Here is a 14,800-nt window from a genome sequence, read left to right as displayed (position 1 = left end):
TTATTCCAAAAACAAGTCCACTTTCTGCAGGTTTTTGGATGCTGGAATTCACCCCCTTCCTGCAGAAGCCTATTTTCAGATTTACTCATCATCACCAACATGAGAAGTGCTGCCAGAGGAAGCTGCAGGGAGCAAAGGCAACGTGTCAGTGAGAAATTTTTAATGGCTGGGGGGCTTTGTCTAGGGCTCACTCCTCAGTTGGGGTGAGCGTTAGGGCTGAGAGAAAGAAAAAGTCAGGTTTCCCAGCAGAGCACTGGGAAAGCTTCCTTGGGCTGCCAAAGGATGGGAAAGCTGCAAAGATACCACACCTGGGAGACACTGTTCATCTGGGCAACGACAACAGCAATTAGCAAGTCGGATAAATACGTTCACACACACACACACACAAAAAAAAAAAGTTTCCAAACATTGCTATCAACTAATGGAAGGTGAGTATTTTGCAAAGATTCTGTAGCAGAAATATAGGATTTGGAGGGAAATATTAAGTCATTGGGATCTTCATTCAACTTTTAGATTTCTTCAGAAGAAATAAATGACTACACATGTCAGGCTCTGGACAACCACAAAAAAAAAAGGCTTTCCAGGAAAAAAACAATGTGAAAAACGAGCAAGGAAGAAATCTGGAATGGAAAAAATTATGAGGGGAAAAAAAGTGAAACCCACTTACACTGTAAGTATTTTTCTGCCTGAACAGTATGATAATGTTTGGAGTGATATTGCCCTTTAATCCTTCCAAATGCTTTCAGTTTATTAATAAAGTACTTCAATTCTTTATTTTTCAACCTGGAGCTCAAGGTAATTACCTCTCATATATTGCAGGGAAAATTTACAGCTGGTCTTTAACACTGCGTCATTTTAAACTACTATATAATAAAAAAGTAGATACACATATATATATGAGGGTGTCACGCTTATTTTCTTGTGTTTCTGTCAAGAAATATGAATTCCCTCTCTATCTGCACTAGAACATTAGGTTTCAATTTACATACACTTCCTGAGCACTGTGGATACAATTTTCCAGCTACTTTGCTTATAACTTAGTATCATTGATGCTTTCTACTTTCAGAGATTTTTTTTTGTTATTTTACAGCTATGTCAGCAAACAAACTACGCATTTGTACACCTTTATGGGCAGCACAGTTCTATCTATTAAAAATAGATATATTAATCATTAACCTGTAGTGAAGAATTTCTAATGCTCTTATGAATGTACTATCAGTAATTCCGTGTGCTAAACAGATTGCACCATCTCATTATTAAGGTTTCTAAAATAAAAAGCTTGGCTCCATATAGTTACTCCAGATGTTTCAATTATCCTCTCAAATTTTCCCTTTTCCCGTGGAAGAGAGACTTTTTACAACAAAACAACCACCACGCTTCATTTCCCTTCTCCCCATCTTAAAAATACCTGGAAATTTTACTTATCTGTCTTTTCTGCTAAAGTCACAGGTTTAGAAATGGATTCAATCCAAACATTATCCCCTCAGATCAAGCCAGACAGGTAAATTTTCATTAAAAAACCCCACAGGGTTTGCTGACAAATCAATACAATCTAATAAATGCAGCTGCAGCGGAGGTCTGTATCAGACCTTGTCTAGATTACAAGTCTCATTTTACTGCTTTATCCCTGGTTGCCAGAGGCAACACAGAGGCACGGAACTAAGAGGAAAAATAAATCTTTTATTTGCAAGCAAGACCAGATAAAGACTCACACCAAGTGAGCTTGAAGGGCGCATTTATTTGAAAAAGTTTAGCTGCCACCAAAGCAGTTTAGCTTATTATTATTATTATTATTATTATTATTATTATTATTAGCTGCAATTGCAGCTAAACTGAGTGCGTGGGGAGGCAGCTGCTCCCTCCCCAAGTCAGCCCTCCCTGGATCCCCAGGGTGAAACCCTCACCCTGCTGTTGGGTGACCACATTGTGGGTGCTGCAAACCTGCTACGGTGAAGCACACGCTGCAGAGAAACCAAGCCCCGAGTTAAACCCCAACACGAGGATGCAGTCGATACATTTGGAGAGAGATGTTTTGCAGCAGGGAGAAGTTTGTGAAATCTCGCAGGCTGAAACCCCCCCTTATTTTTCTCAGTGCAGAAAACCACAATAGCTGTTTCAGGTGTACCACCAAGAAGTGTAGCTTAGAGAAAGCCTTTAAGCAAGTTTTCAAATGCCCTAAGTTCTGGAAGAGAGGATTTAAAAAGCTCCAGAAAAATCACTTTTTATTTTTCCCCTCAAAGACCCTCCCACAACATGCACGTGCTCACTACTCCTGCAAAGTAAGCTGTGCTGAAATAATGGGAATAAAAAAATAAATAAATCTGAAGACAGTCACATGCCATGCTGTAAAACATAGACACTTTCCAGGTATTTCCTTCTTTTTCCCAGCACAGATACTTTCCCCCCTCCCCTCCCCTGTTTGAGAAACTGAGGCGAGTTTCTCCATCCATACCCAGAGGAGCAATTCCAGTTGCCCCAGCACGACTGAAGGTAGAAGCTGTCCCAGACGCAACGGCCGGGGCTCCTCTCTCGAACTGGCAGTGCCAGCAGCGACCTTCACCTCCACCTTGTCGGGAGCTGGTCATCCCCAGCGCGGGTGGGTGATGGAGGCCCTTCCTGCGCGGGCTCCCGCTGCGCTCCGGGCAGAACGGTACCCATCTGACAGAGACAAATGAGATGGTGCCTCTGCCAGCAGCCTGGTCACAGGGACAGCCTCCAGGATTTTGGGGCGGTAGCCCTGCCACTAGCATGGCTTGCTCTGCTCTGGGTGGTACCTTCCAGCAGAAGGGTGGTGAAAAGCAGCTAAGGAGGCTCAAGCCATCACAGGCGACTTCACATCTCAACAGAAAGCCACGGCTCTGCAGCGTAGCGAGGCACAAAGGAATTCTCCTGCTAATCAAAAAATATTACTAGTTACCAGTAATTCCCTACTCTTGGTGGCGGGGGGGAGAAGTTTAGATGAATACCCATTTAATTACAGACAAATTTTGTTTTCCTTTCACGTCTCCAAGCCGAACATGGCCAGTATGCCTTTAAAAAGCCACCTTCAAATTAACACTAGTTCATCAAACAGAAACATAAGCTTGGAACAGGAGTTAACCGATCCTGAGCAAATTCAAAATAATTGACCCCATTTTGCTGGGTGAAAAAATCAGGTTTTCTTCCTCACATTACAGCATTTTTTAAGTGCAGCGCCCTCTCCTAGCCCACTGATGCTTTGTGTTATAGTGTTAAACCACGCTTTTACAGGCTCTATTAACGCATAGCCACTGTTTCTTGGATAATATGATGTTAATTTGAGAAAAAAAGCATTACCCAAACTGATTTGGCAAGTATTTTCTACAAAGTTATTGCTAGTCGCACACAAACACCTACCTACTTCTTGGCACTGTTTTACAAAATGCAAATCTGTGTGAGCTGCAGCATCTCATACCTGGAGCATCCCTCCCCATGCTTTTTTTTTTTTTTTCCTCTAGAAAGAGGGGAAATATTGACAGAAGCAAAGAGATCGCTCTGATCCTACATAGAGAACAAATTGCAGGAAAAATATGAAATAACATCGTAAAATGACTCTTCTAGAGATGGCTTTTTTCAAAACAGATCGAAAAGAAAGCCCACTTAAAGGGAGGAAGTGAGGCAGGGAGAGTACAGAGAGCAGACCAGGCAGACCGAGTAGGCAGCACTGCTACGGTCTAGACCACAACGTGCCAGCGAGGCAGCAGCTACGGGAAAATCCAGCAGCCAGGCCCCCCCGGCCAGGGCACGGCACGCGTCCCACGCTACGCTTGGAGCGTGAGCAACCAGGCACCACTGCAAGTGAGTCACGCGTGTCTACGGAGTTGATGCACATAAGGCCTGAAAGCAGGTGTCCCTGCTGCCGCTGCCACCCAGGACTGGGTCCCCGGCTTGGCTCGCAGTAACGGGGCCAAGCTGCCGGGTGACCCCGTCCGTGATAACGGAGCTGGGCAGTTGCTATGGAGTGTCTGGAGCTGCTCCATGAAAGCTCAGTCCTAGAAAGTGCCAGATGAAGCAGAAGTAATTAGCAGACCTGCACGAATAGGGGTTCCTAGTCAGGGAGGAGAGAAATACAACAGTAAAGACCAGCTTGACCCAAGAGTATTGCAGATGTACGGCTGAGCTCCACAAATCATACCAGTGTGAATTCTCTCCCCTCGTGCAGCGGCCGAGCCACTGCAGCCCCTGGCAGCGGGCATGAGACAGCACTTGGCCAGAGAAGAGCTAACACTGCCTTTATCCAGCGACAACCATCACTCCAACAACCTACACAACTATTGCCTCGCTGCCAAACAGGTAGAAGCAGAAACCTGGCGCCAAGGAAAGAAATGTCAGACGCATCAGGTTTTTGTCTCTGACTAAGCAGGGCAGAGGGACGCACGGCATTTCCAGCTGTCAGCATGGCTTTACAAAGCAGCCTTCCAAAGAAGAGCAAGCATCACAAGAGATGCTGGACAGGCTGAAGTCCCAGAAAGACGTGCAGCAGGGACGTAAGCAAAAAGCTTTGCAGTGCCACAGCAGAGGGAGGAGCCCGTTTCCCCCTTGTTGCAGCGAGAGCAACTCTGACCACGTGAAATTTCACCTGTCCCACCTCTCACCGTGCTTAAAGAGAAGGGAACAAAATCAACTTTGGCCTGGCTGTGGGCTCACCTCGTCACTGCTGCTCCTTACTTTCACAGCTATACATTATCATCTTCCTATTTTGACTTTGCTGGACAGCCCAGCAACATGGGTGCTCACACGTTGTGGTTTCTATGGTTTTGCATACAAACAGAAAGCCGGGCCTAATTCTGAGTCAGGACTTGACGCCTCCTCCGGCTCTCCACTGCAGCAGGCTGGAAATTATGTAACAGCTTCGCTTCTGGTTTTAAGACATCAAAGCTCTCATCGGATTAAATGAGGAAATACCGTCCACTCACCACCCCGCACCTACCAGCTCTGCCGGTGCAGACAGTGGACATCAGGCTGCAGAGGCATCAACTCTGGGCATCTGATTTTCTGCATTTGCAGCCCATGGGAGCTGCAAGAGGTTACAGAGCTCGGGAAGGGATTGGGTCTCTCTGCCTCGAAAGGAGACAGTTTGGAGCTAATATGCATAAACCAGGCAGTTCTGCTAAAGTGGTTAGCTGTGAAATAGCTAGCATTTCCATTTTCCCCCATGAGTTTCAATATTAGCAAGCCCCCAGAGAGTGAAAAGAAACGGTTCATCCTTTCCAAAGGTTTTGTTTCAGGCTGTTCGCAGAACCAGGAAGATAATGCATCAATTTATCAACACTCAGTAGTTCTGCATTTCAAAAATTTTCTCCACAACCACAAGGGTCAGGCAGCATGAAAGGAGCTTATCTGAAAAATCTTACAGCCAATACACCCTGTTCCTCCAAACCTTTCCACAGCCACAGGACTTCTCCCTGTTGCAGTTCAGCTGACCACTAAGGAACCAACCCAGCAGTAGGAGCGGGTGGTCCCCGTGGGGTTACTGAGCAGAGCAGTGGGTACAAAGTGGCCCTTTCCAGCAGCAGAAAACTATCGGATCAGTTCACAGGCAAAGTCAGTACTGGAAAACCTGGAGCATGAAGCTTTAAGGCAGATCTGCAGCAAATATGAGTTCCAACTATCTGGCATTTACACTCAGACTCCGATCCAAGGAGATGGCTTGTATCTATAACAAGGTTGCTAAAGCAGCAGATTTATAAACACAAATCTCCAGAATGAAACATCTGAGTTCCCACCAAAACCCTTCCAGGAATTACATTTCTCTTTCAAATACAAAACAGACTCAGTAACTCTGGTATGATGACAGTTTGGTAGCAGAGAGACACTGCCTAAACCCCATCCGTTCCCTAAACATCCCTTTAGCAACGTCAGGAGCTAAAAACTGGTAATTTGTTGGTGAAAAGGACTTGTGAGTAATCAAGTCAAGTTGATCACAAAGGTAGATTTGTCTCGCTACAAAAGCTCTGCTCCATTTTAGTCTTAAATATTCAGCGGTTAGAAAAATTGTGCCTCTGCGTGTGTATAAAATATACATATTGTAAGAGCCAGAACTCTTAAAACAATGGAAAATGTGATTTTAAAAATTATCTTAGTGCCTCCTGTTACAAGAGCTGTGGCATAAGAAATGGAAAACATGTAAGTCAATTTATCACATCTAAATATTACATGATCCAGTTAGTTGCTCTAATTGCTGCTAAGATATTCCAAACTGCCTGGTTACACATGAGAGCAGATACTTCAGGGTCCATTTCAAACTAAGAGAACAGTAAACTTGGTTTTTGGGATAGCTTTTCAGTGGGCTTTAACAGATGGAGGAGGAAGTCGCTGCCAAAAGATGCACTTTCACTCCACTCCCCATCCTGGTGACCCGCTCCCATCACCTCCCCCATGTCAGAGGTGATGAGCACAAGAAGTAGTTGAAAACTTTATTTTTTCTTTCAAGGTTATTTTTCAGTGAAATCAGCAGCCTGATTCATCTCTGCTCGTTTTGGTGGCAGCAGTATTGCTGTAAATCAGCTGGCATCAGCAGCGAAACTGAACCCACAGAGAAATGAAATAATGTTGTCAGCCCTTCTTTGGCACATGAATAGTCTTTCCCCACTCCATGGCCTGAGGATTTGTCAGTAAAGACATTCAGGAGGGAGTGGTAACTTCTATCACTGCCACGCGCTGTCAGTCTAGAATCAGAAATAAGTCTGCATCTTAGCTCACAGCAGGCAAAAAAGCTCATTTCCTACAACAGCCTTTATCTCCCGGTTTGTCTCATGGCTTGCCAGCACCAGGAGTTTTACTTCAGGCTAAGTCTGATGGATGCCAAGTTACTCTTTTTAACATTGAGCAAAAAAAAACCATCCCAGAAATTAAATTTGAGTCCCAGCGGCTTCAGTGGGAGAACAGCAGCTGCAGGCAAACCAGTACGTATACGCTGAGGTATTTGCACACCCGTGAACAGACAGACTGACAGAAAACCAAACTCAGCCAAGCCCTTGCACTGCGTTCCCCCGAGGCAAAGGCCATGGCAGTGGTGCAGCACACTGCGACTGAGGCCCGTGGCTGAAGCAGTACAGCCCTGCCTTTTGGGTGAAAGAGCACGAGTTTTGCTCCTGCTTTTACACAAAACTGTGATGGTGATCAGATCCTTCTCTCAGGACAAGACCCGATGCCTTCAGCTTGCTAAGAGGAACGCAACACAGCTACCCGGCCTCCAGCAGCAAGCAGGCTGTGTCCAGGCAGGGTCAGTCGTCCGCTCCACGAAGTGATGGAAGGAGTGTCGGGGGACTGTGGCAGGCTTGAGGTTTACAGTCTGGAGGAAGAGCACAACACATCCAAACCCCAGCACTGGGAGCCACCCAGTCCCCAGCAGTGGTCAGCTCCTCTTGCGTGCAGACACCACGCAGTCGTGCCTTACTCAGTGCTGGAACCCCCCCAGGCCTCTTTCAGCACACCCTGAATTTTCAAGCCCACATAACAGTCGTAGGTCAGCACCTCGCATCCCTTGGGGCCGTGCTCAGCTCCACGCTCTGTTCAGACTTACGGGCGCATGAAGTTGCCTCCAGACATCTGCTTATTCCAGCCTCGCACATCACGCCTAACACTGCAGCACCTGGGTACCTCAAAACCCTTCGAATTTCAATTCGCCATATATATTTAGTTGCAAACTTTCATTTGCCTGTTTTTAAATTAGCAGGAGCAGTAGCAGGTTTCCGCTTAAGCCAGGCACTTCATGCTATGAGCTCAGGGCCTTTCCACTGGGCTGCCACCAGACCCTGCTCACCGTCTAGGAAATGTCCCACCTTGCAGTCAGCAGCCGCCTCTTTCCAGGCAATGACTTGTGCAGATACGGTCTGAAGAAGTGAGACATAACTACCCCTGGGGCTGGAGGTTGCTTCGCACTTGACAGCACAGCATGGGGGATTTTTTGAAGTCACATAATCTAATACTGATAGGAAACAACACTAGTCTTCTCTTTCCCCTTTCTAAGCTGTTAGCACAGGACGCAGAAGCGTCCGCCGCTTCAGCAAGCACTGAAATTTTCTCTCTGTCTCGCTCAAAGGGAAGAAAACCCTCTTGTTTTCAGCAGACTCCTCCTTTTTTTTAATCAACACTACACCGAACAACTTACAACGCTGAAAGCCATCAGCGCTCTCTCAAAAATCATCCAACACACTTTCGTGTGGTTACATTTGAACCTCCATCTATCTGGACAGTATCAGTAAAAGGCAATAACACTTATTCACGTTTGTGATTGATCAGGTCTTCCGTCATCTTTCATCTTTTGCTTTTTCACAGGTTTACATTTATATTTGTGGGACTAAAAGGCAAACAGTCGCCAGGTTGATTTCCTGCTGATAGGGACTTCCTTCTCTGCCCGCCCCCAAAAACAGAAGCCTTTATCTTTTCTCTTCCCCTTTGCCGGCCCCTTTTGCAGAAAACCTACTCCTGAATTCTCTATACTAGAGAAATAGGGTGAAAACTACTATGAAAGGTATCACATCTTCTTTTAAAAGTTCAAGTGAATTCCTTCCTGACCTTGGCAGGCTACTAGCAGCCTTTTTTAACCACAGAGGAAGAATATCCTTGATTTAGCACATACACCCATAAATACGTTACTTCCCATTAAAGAAGTCCAGTACCTCCATCATCTTCTGCAGCAAAATAAAAGTGAAACTTGTAGGCTACGTGCATGTAAAAAGGGGTCCTAACTTCTTTATAGGCTAAAAAGCTAAAGCGAGCAAACCTCAAAAGAAAGCAAGCAAATCATGTAATACCTGAAAGTAATCTGTGATGAAGGATCCAAGTTCGCTCTTCAGCAGCCGCCTGCAGACAGAAGGAATGCAGCCATGAAGTAACAGCCACTGCTGGGCTTTTCTTATGGGTGTATTCACGCTTTACTACCAGTCATACCAAAGATACGTGAGTATATGTGAACGTGTCATTTTGGCCACAGTTAGTTTTCTTTAACATTTAGGTATACAGTCCATGAAAGCCCACAAAGGCTATTCTCAAATTACGAAGGAAGGAAACAGTTTCACTGAAATCTTCTATTTATAAGTCACACACCTAGAACAAGCAAAAATAATTTACCCCCTGAATGCACAGAAAGTTGGGGAGACCATTTAAGGTTATTTAGTTTGAAATTCATCATTTTATTCTGCTTTTTGTTTAAACAAAGATGCCTTTCATTTCACTGAAAATAGCATATCTCCCTAACGCTGTACTTCCTTTTCTCTTGGAAGTAGAAGGTGGGAGGATAAGGAGAGGAGTAATGAAGTAAACACACAAGCAGAAACTGTGGCTTCAGCTTCCCCGTGACTACTGCATTTAAAATTAAAAAACCACACCATCCTATTTTTCAAGAAAGAAATTCTAGAAATTTAACAAGAAAGTGTTTTAAACACACGCTGACAGAAGCCACTCTAAACGAGTACTTCTGATAAAAACTGTTGGTTTTTAAAGCAGGCTGTGATAAAAATTTGAAATTCTAATACAAATTCATATTTCAAAACTCCAATATAAAATTCAGCATTGTTTTACATTAGAAGCAGCATTAAAAAAAACAACTCACAAAGTTCAGAGCATTTGCACTTTCAGCTTTCAGTGAATGTGAGCATAAATTCTTCTAGCAGTAAATTCTGCCTAAAATTTAAAAGGTGCCCAACGCTTTTCACTGAAAAACACTGTATTTTTCTGCTGTTCTAAGTTTTGCTTTTCACCAATGTGAAGTATAATCAAGAGTGCTCAAAAATGGCATTTGAACCAGGGGCCATCCAGTTCTCAGGCTGGGTTCTTACTAACAAACTACACCACTTTTTCCTAATCTTTGCTGAAAGTCAATTTTGGCCGTAACCTTCCCCCCTCCCCATTTTGTAACACTTCTACATGTACTCGCATGCCAACACGCCTTTACTCTTTCTCTCGCAGCGTGGTGATATTCACCTTGCCAATCTCAAAGCACATTTCTATTCTGAGATGGATAAACCAGGTAAGTCTTTGGGGGCCTGTTTGCCAGAAGCTTTTCCACTGGCTTCGGCAGAATCCAGGGCCCTTTCCCTGACCGACAAGCCCAAGGCAGGACTTTGCCTGGTGCAGGTAAGACCAGTACCGGAGGCTTGTACCCTAGAGACAACCCAAGGGAGGGGTCTCCTCCTAATCACGGCCATCTTCTGCTTCCTGAAATCCCATCTCCTGTTGGCATTTCTAACATTTCCTCTTGCTGTGAGAACTGACTTTCTGAGCAGTAAAAAAAAAAAAAAAAGTGTCCAGTAAGATGATATCAAATCACAGCGAGATAAAAACCTGGTGGCAGCAATCCAGAGCAAAATTATACCACCTGCTTGTCTCCTGGTCCTGTCGTTACTGTCCTACTTTAAAACTCTCCTGTGTTTCCCACTGTCAAATAACTAAGTGCTGTGCAGAATCTCTAAGTTTCTTAAAGCACTGTATTTGCTAACTGCCACCAAGGAGCTGATCGGAGAACGACAAACAAGGAAAAGGCGCCAGCTCAACCTAATGGCACACATGGGGTGGCCGTCTGACAGGTCTGGCTTTTTGCCCAGAGTCAAGCTAGAGATTCCCCTCCGGCACACAGAGCTAACAGGGTGTTGGGAGCTGCCCCGAGAGCCAGAGGTGCGAGGCTGCGGGTGTGCACACAAACACACACACAGAGGCACATCCTTCGCTCCTCAGATGGACATTAATGAGCTACTCAGATGTTGAAGCGGCCTATTTAGAGAATGACATTTGGAGATGTAACCAATGCTCAGGGCACCTGCAGGGACATTAATCATGTATTTCAAGGTGAGTGCTTCCAAGTGCTGCCTGGGAGTGCCTGTCCGTGGAAGAGAGCATGTCCCCCCCCGCCACCAGCTCTGCTCTCAGAGCATACACAGTTCACAGCGAATTTCCTGTCCTTCATCCGGCTCTTCACACTCTCAATCCACTTCAGTAACCGACACGAAGAGAGCATGGTCCAGCCGCTGGCTCTTTGCCTGGCGAAGAAGCGCCTGCTTGCAGCGGGGAGGGAAAGCAGGCTGCGGCCACCGCCGCGGGCAACAGCCTGGCAGTCAAGTCACAAAACCCAAAGCCAGGCCCCAAGTCTGCCAACAGGCTGCCAGTTAGGGTATTCCCAGAGTCTTACAACATTTGTTTTTCTTTTCACGTACAGAAATATTCATCCCATGGAGGATTAAGACTGCTCCAAGTACTTAAACCTAACTCTGGACTTCTGACCTGAGCACACTAAAATACCATTAAAGCATGAGACACTGCCCTCACTCAGCTCTCAAGAAGAATTGTATTAAACTTTCACCTTTGGGAACAGACCAAGTAGGACAGAGTCTAGTGCCCTGCAAGCTGCATTTATTTTGAAAGTAGGGAAAGGGGTAGTTTAGACTGCTGCTTTGCACATGCTTAGCCCAAATTGCCATTTGAATCTTGGTGCTCAGGAAAAATGCAGTAGGGACGTGGGGGGGGAGCATATAAAGAAGTGAGGACCTATATGACAGCATTCATGATGAAGGAATATGGATGTAGTGGGAAAGAGAGGGAGGAGGAACTACATCCGTGAGCTCTGACAATACTCCTCTTCGCAGCACTTGGAACCAAGGCAAGAATAAGTTGTTCTTCAGCTAATCTACAGTGCTATCTATTGCTAACCAAACTTTCCAAATAATCAGAATGAAACCACAGATAATAATGAAACCTGCTTAAAAAAAAAAAAAAAAGATACTTTAAATAATCACTAGTATCAGTGTTAGAAAATGTTTGTTAGGCTTTTAGCTTTTTTATCTTTACAGTTTGCATTTTCAGGATCTGCTCTATGATGTGAAGATTAAGCTTTTAAATGAAATGTCGTGTTTTGCTTTCATTTTAAACGCTCCATGGTTCTGAGAAGCTTGGGTTTAGGAAACATATGTCACTAGCATCACAAATGCCCTGATAAAAATGTGTAAAAAAAAAAAAAAACAGCCAGAAGAGGTAAACTCCCTAGGAGGGAACAAAATCCTTGTAATCCAAGTCAATACACATCCTGTCCTTGTCAAAGCTACACATCCACACAAGTCAGAGAAACATTATGCAAGCGCCCCATGCCATTCACTCCACCTAACAGCAAAAAAGTTAGCCCGAAACCCCAAAGCTGTGCTTAAATTTGCTTTGATCCCTGCTCCTCCCACCAGTATCCTCTAACTGTGGTTCTGTAGGGGAACAAAACCAAGCAAGCAGCAACAAAAATCCCTCTTCACGCGTTTCAGCAACCTACCTGATATTTTCATTGAGGGTGTAAAGTTCATTGTTCTGCAAGCCTCCCCCTTTGAACACATTTATCACTGCTGTTTGAACACTGCCAAAAAAGAAATGAGACAGTACAACATCCATAAATAACAGCCACGAGTATGATTTAACACAGAGTGCAGTGTGAGCTAGCCGCCAAAAGCTGAGTGGTTATCATGGGGTGGAGAGGTTAATTGCACTTAAATACTTCCACTCTTTCTCCCCTGGAAACCATCACTCTTATTTACCTACATCTCTCATGGGAGACGGGGCAGAACTGCCCTCAAGCTGCGCCTAGAGCAAGCGAGGGAAAGTCGTTACAGGGACACTGTTCACAAAGAACACGGTCACACCAGAGATATCTTTAACATGACTGTTTAGGGGATCTCTGCTGTGTGCTGCAGGCTGGTTGATGTGAGGAGACATTGATTTTTGGCAATACCTGCCAAGCACATGACATTATGGGGCAGTGCTAGCAGGAACCACCCGATCTGCAGCGCCTGGCAGGGCCCTGTCTGTGCTGAAGAGATTCTGCAGCCAGCAGCACCTCAGGCAGACCAACCTTAAGCCCTGGTAATGCTCAGAAGATCCTCCAACAGCATCTTACAACTCCTACTTCTCTCACCAGCACAGCGGAAGTCATGAAGCGACAGCATGCAAGATGGTCTAAATGCTCGCCATGGCTAACAAGCGGAGGTGTCAGGCATTCCCTTCTGTGGGCCAGTTATGGCACTTGCACACTTCACGGACCCCAGCTCACTATCCTGGCACAGAAATGTGATGTTTTTGCCAGGCTGCTTTTGTGCAACATCAGTAAGCTGAGCTCAGCAAGTGAGAGGGGTCTGCAGAGCACAGAGCTGGTGCAAGGTGGCACACGGGCAGGGGGGAACACCCACTTTTGATAGCTGCAGACCATTAGATCAGATCAGGACAGCTCACTCTTCCCCTTACACATTGTTTTTCCAGTTGCCACTGTTGCACGACATCACTGCAGACAGGATTTGACTGTCAATAGGAAATGCTGGTAGAAGCCACAAGCTTAGCAGTTCTCAGAGGAACTTGACTGTGGTAAAAGCTTCATAATACACAAATAAATGCCGCTGTGCATTGAGAAACTGGCCTTTATTACAGTACTAGGAATGTGTTTCCTAAATGGTACTTAAAAGATGCAATTCCGTTTTACTTCAAGACAGTACCTCTGAACAACACTGGCCAACACCAAGGCTGAACACTACTAAGTCTAATTTTTTCATCTCCATGGAGGCTTCCAAAGCTGGCAAAGCTTGGGCATGCCAAAAATTCATGCTTGCTTATAAAGAGACGAGCTTAGCCATAAACGGTCTGAAGCACAGAGATCAGCCATGCATGGCCTGTGTGGCGGGGCTGCGGCAAGGCTCAGCCCGGTGCGTGCTGCTCACCTGTTCCAGGCAGAGTTGGAGCTGAGCTGCAGAGCCTGCCGGGCTGCCTGGAACCGCGGCAGGTCGCTGAGGACCGGCGAGCTCATGAAGCGAGGCCGGGGCCTTCTGAATGAACCCATCTTGTGGAACTGGAGAGCTACGGTGAACCCTCCAGTCATAGGGTCAGGTGGAGTGGAGCAGGGCTGTCAGGAAGTCTCTTCTCTTGAAGGTCTAAGCATCGATCTCAGCGATGTCAACAAGTCTTCATGCCCAAGGACTCAGCCTGCAGCAAAAGCAAAGAGTCAGCCTTGGACTAGCAGTTCCCTGTAGCATCAGGTTGTGACACGGACATGCACTGCAAGACAACGAAGGAATTGAAGCAGTCCTGCAAAGAAAAGAGAAAGGAAAAGAGCAAGACAGAGAAGGGAGGGGTGAAAATATCCTATCCTGTTAACGGGAAATTTGGGGAAATCTTCTGCAGTTCTTCAACAGCTTTCCCATCTTGCCCCTTAAATAATGACCCAACACAGACACCCAGAAATACTAACATGGACTCTCTTTCCATTTCAGCTAGAGGGGCAAGAACAGAGGTGCCTAAACTCTTCTGCCAGAGGCACGTTACAAATATACCTTTAAATACAGTAAGCAACTCAGTATAAAATAGTAGAAACTGGAGAAAGAGAAAACTATTTCACCAGAAAGGAACAAAACACGAACAATGGAAGAAAAGATGAAGACAAACACAATGCTTTTTTTTTTGAGAAGTGTTGTGCAAGGGAATAAACTCGCTCATTATCAGTTCATTACAAAAATGATACAATAGGGAGCTTCTGCAAAAGAGGTCTGACAACCAGATATTTTGAGAGTAAGCAGGACTTCTATGTTTGTTTTGTTTTCTACAGAATAAGAAGTAATTGCTAGGCCGAACACAAAATATCCATACTTTCCACTCTGATCATCATCTCCATATAGATGAGTATGTAGCTCCAAGTAAACCACAGAAATAGAAGTTAGCTTGGGTAAAAACCACAAAAAAAACTTTGGCAAAAGGTTCTGTACTTCAAAATCTTCCCACTTCAGATGAATACAAGGAGTAGATGTAGCTGGCAGTTTAAAGAATGGAA

General features: G+C 45.2%; 1 protein-coding gene across 3 annotated transcripts in view; it reads right to left on the bottom strand.

Moving 5' to 3' along the window:
• PRR5L (proline rich 5 like) overlaps positions 1 to 14,800 on the bottom strand; it is a 43,288-nt gene that overhangs the window by 16,381 nt on the left and 12,107 nt on the right. For all 3 annotated transcript variants that reach the window (XM_074809800.1, XM_074809799.1, XM_074809798.1), the window contains exons 2-4: positions 13,698 to 13,959; positions 12,269 to 12,349; positions 8,778 to 8,826 (exon numbers count right to left, since the gene is read on the bottom strand). In XM_074809800.1, the coding sequence (XP_074665901.1) occupies positions 8,778 to 8,826; positions 12,269 to 12,349; positions 13,698 to 13,855 (288 nt within the window). In that variant the 5' untranslated portion in view covers positions 13,856 to 13,959. The remainder of the gene's footprint in view (positions 1 to 8,777; positions 8,827 to 12,268; positions 12,350 to 13,697; positions 13,960 to 14,800) is intronic.

This window comes from Strix aluco, chromosome 31 (assembly GCF_031877795.1).
Source record: "Strix aluco isolate bStrAlu1 chromosome 31, bStrAlu1.hap1, whole genome shotgun sequence".
NCBI classification, from domain to species: Eukaryota; Metazoa; Chordata; class Aves; order Strigiformes; family Strigidae; genus Strix; species Strix aluco.
The sequence above is the reverse complement of the archived record's forward strand: the minus strand, read 5'-3'. Positions and strand labels throughout refer to the sequence as shown.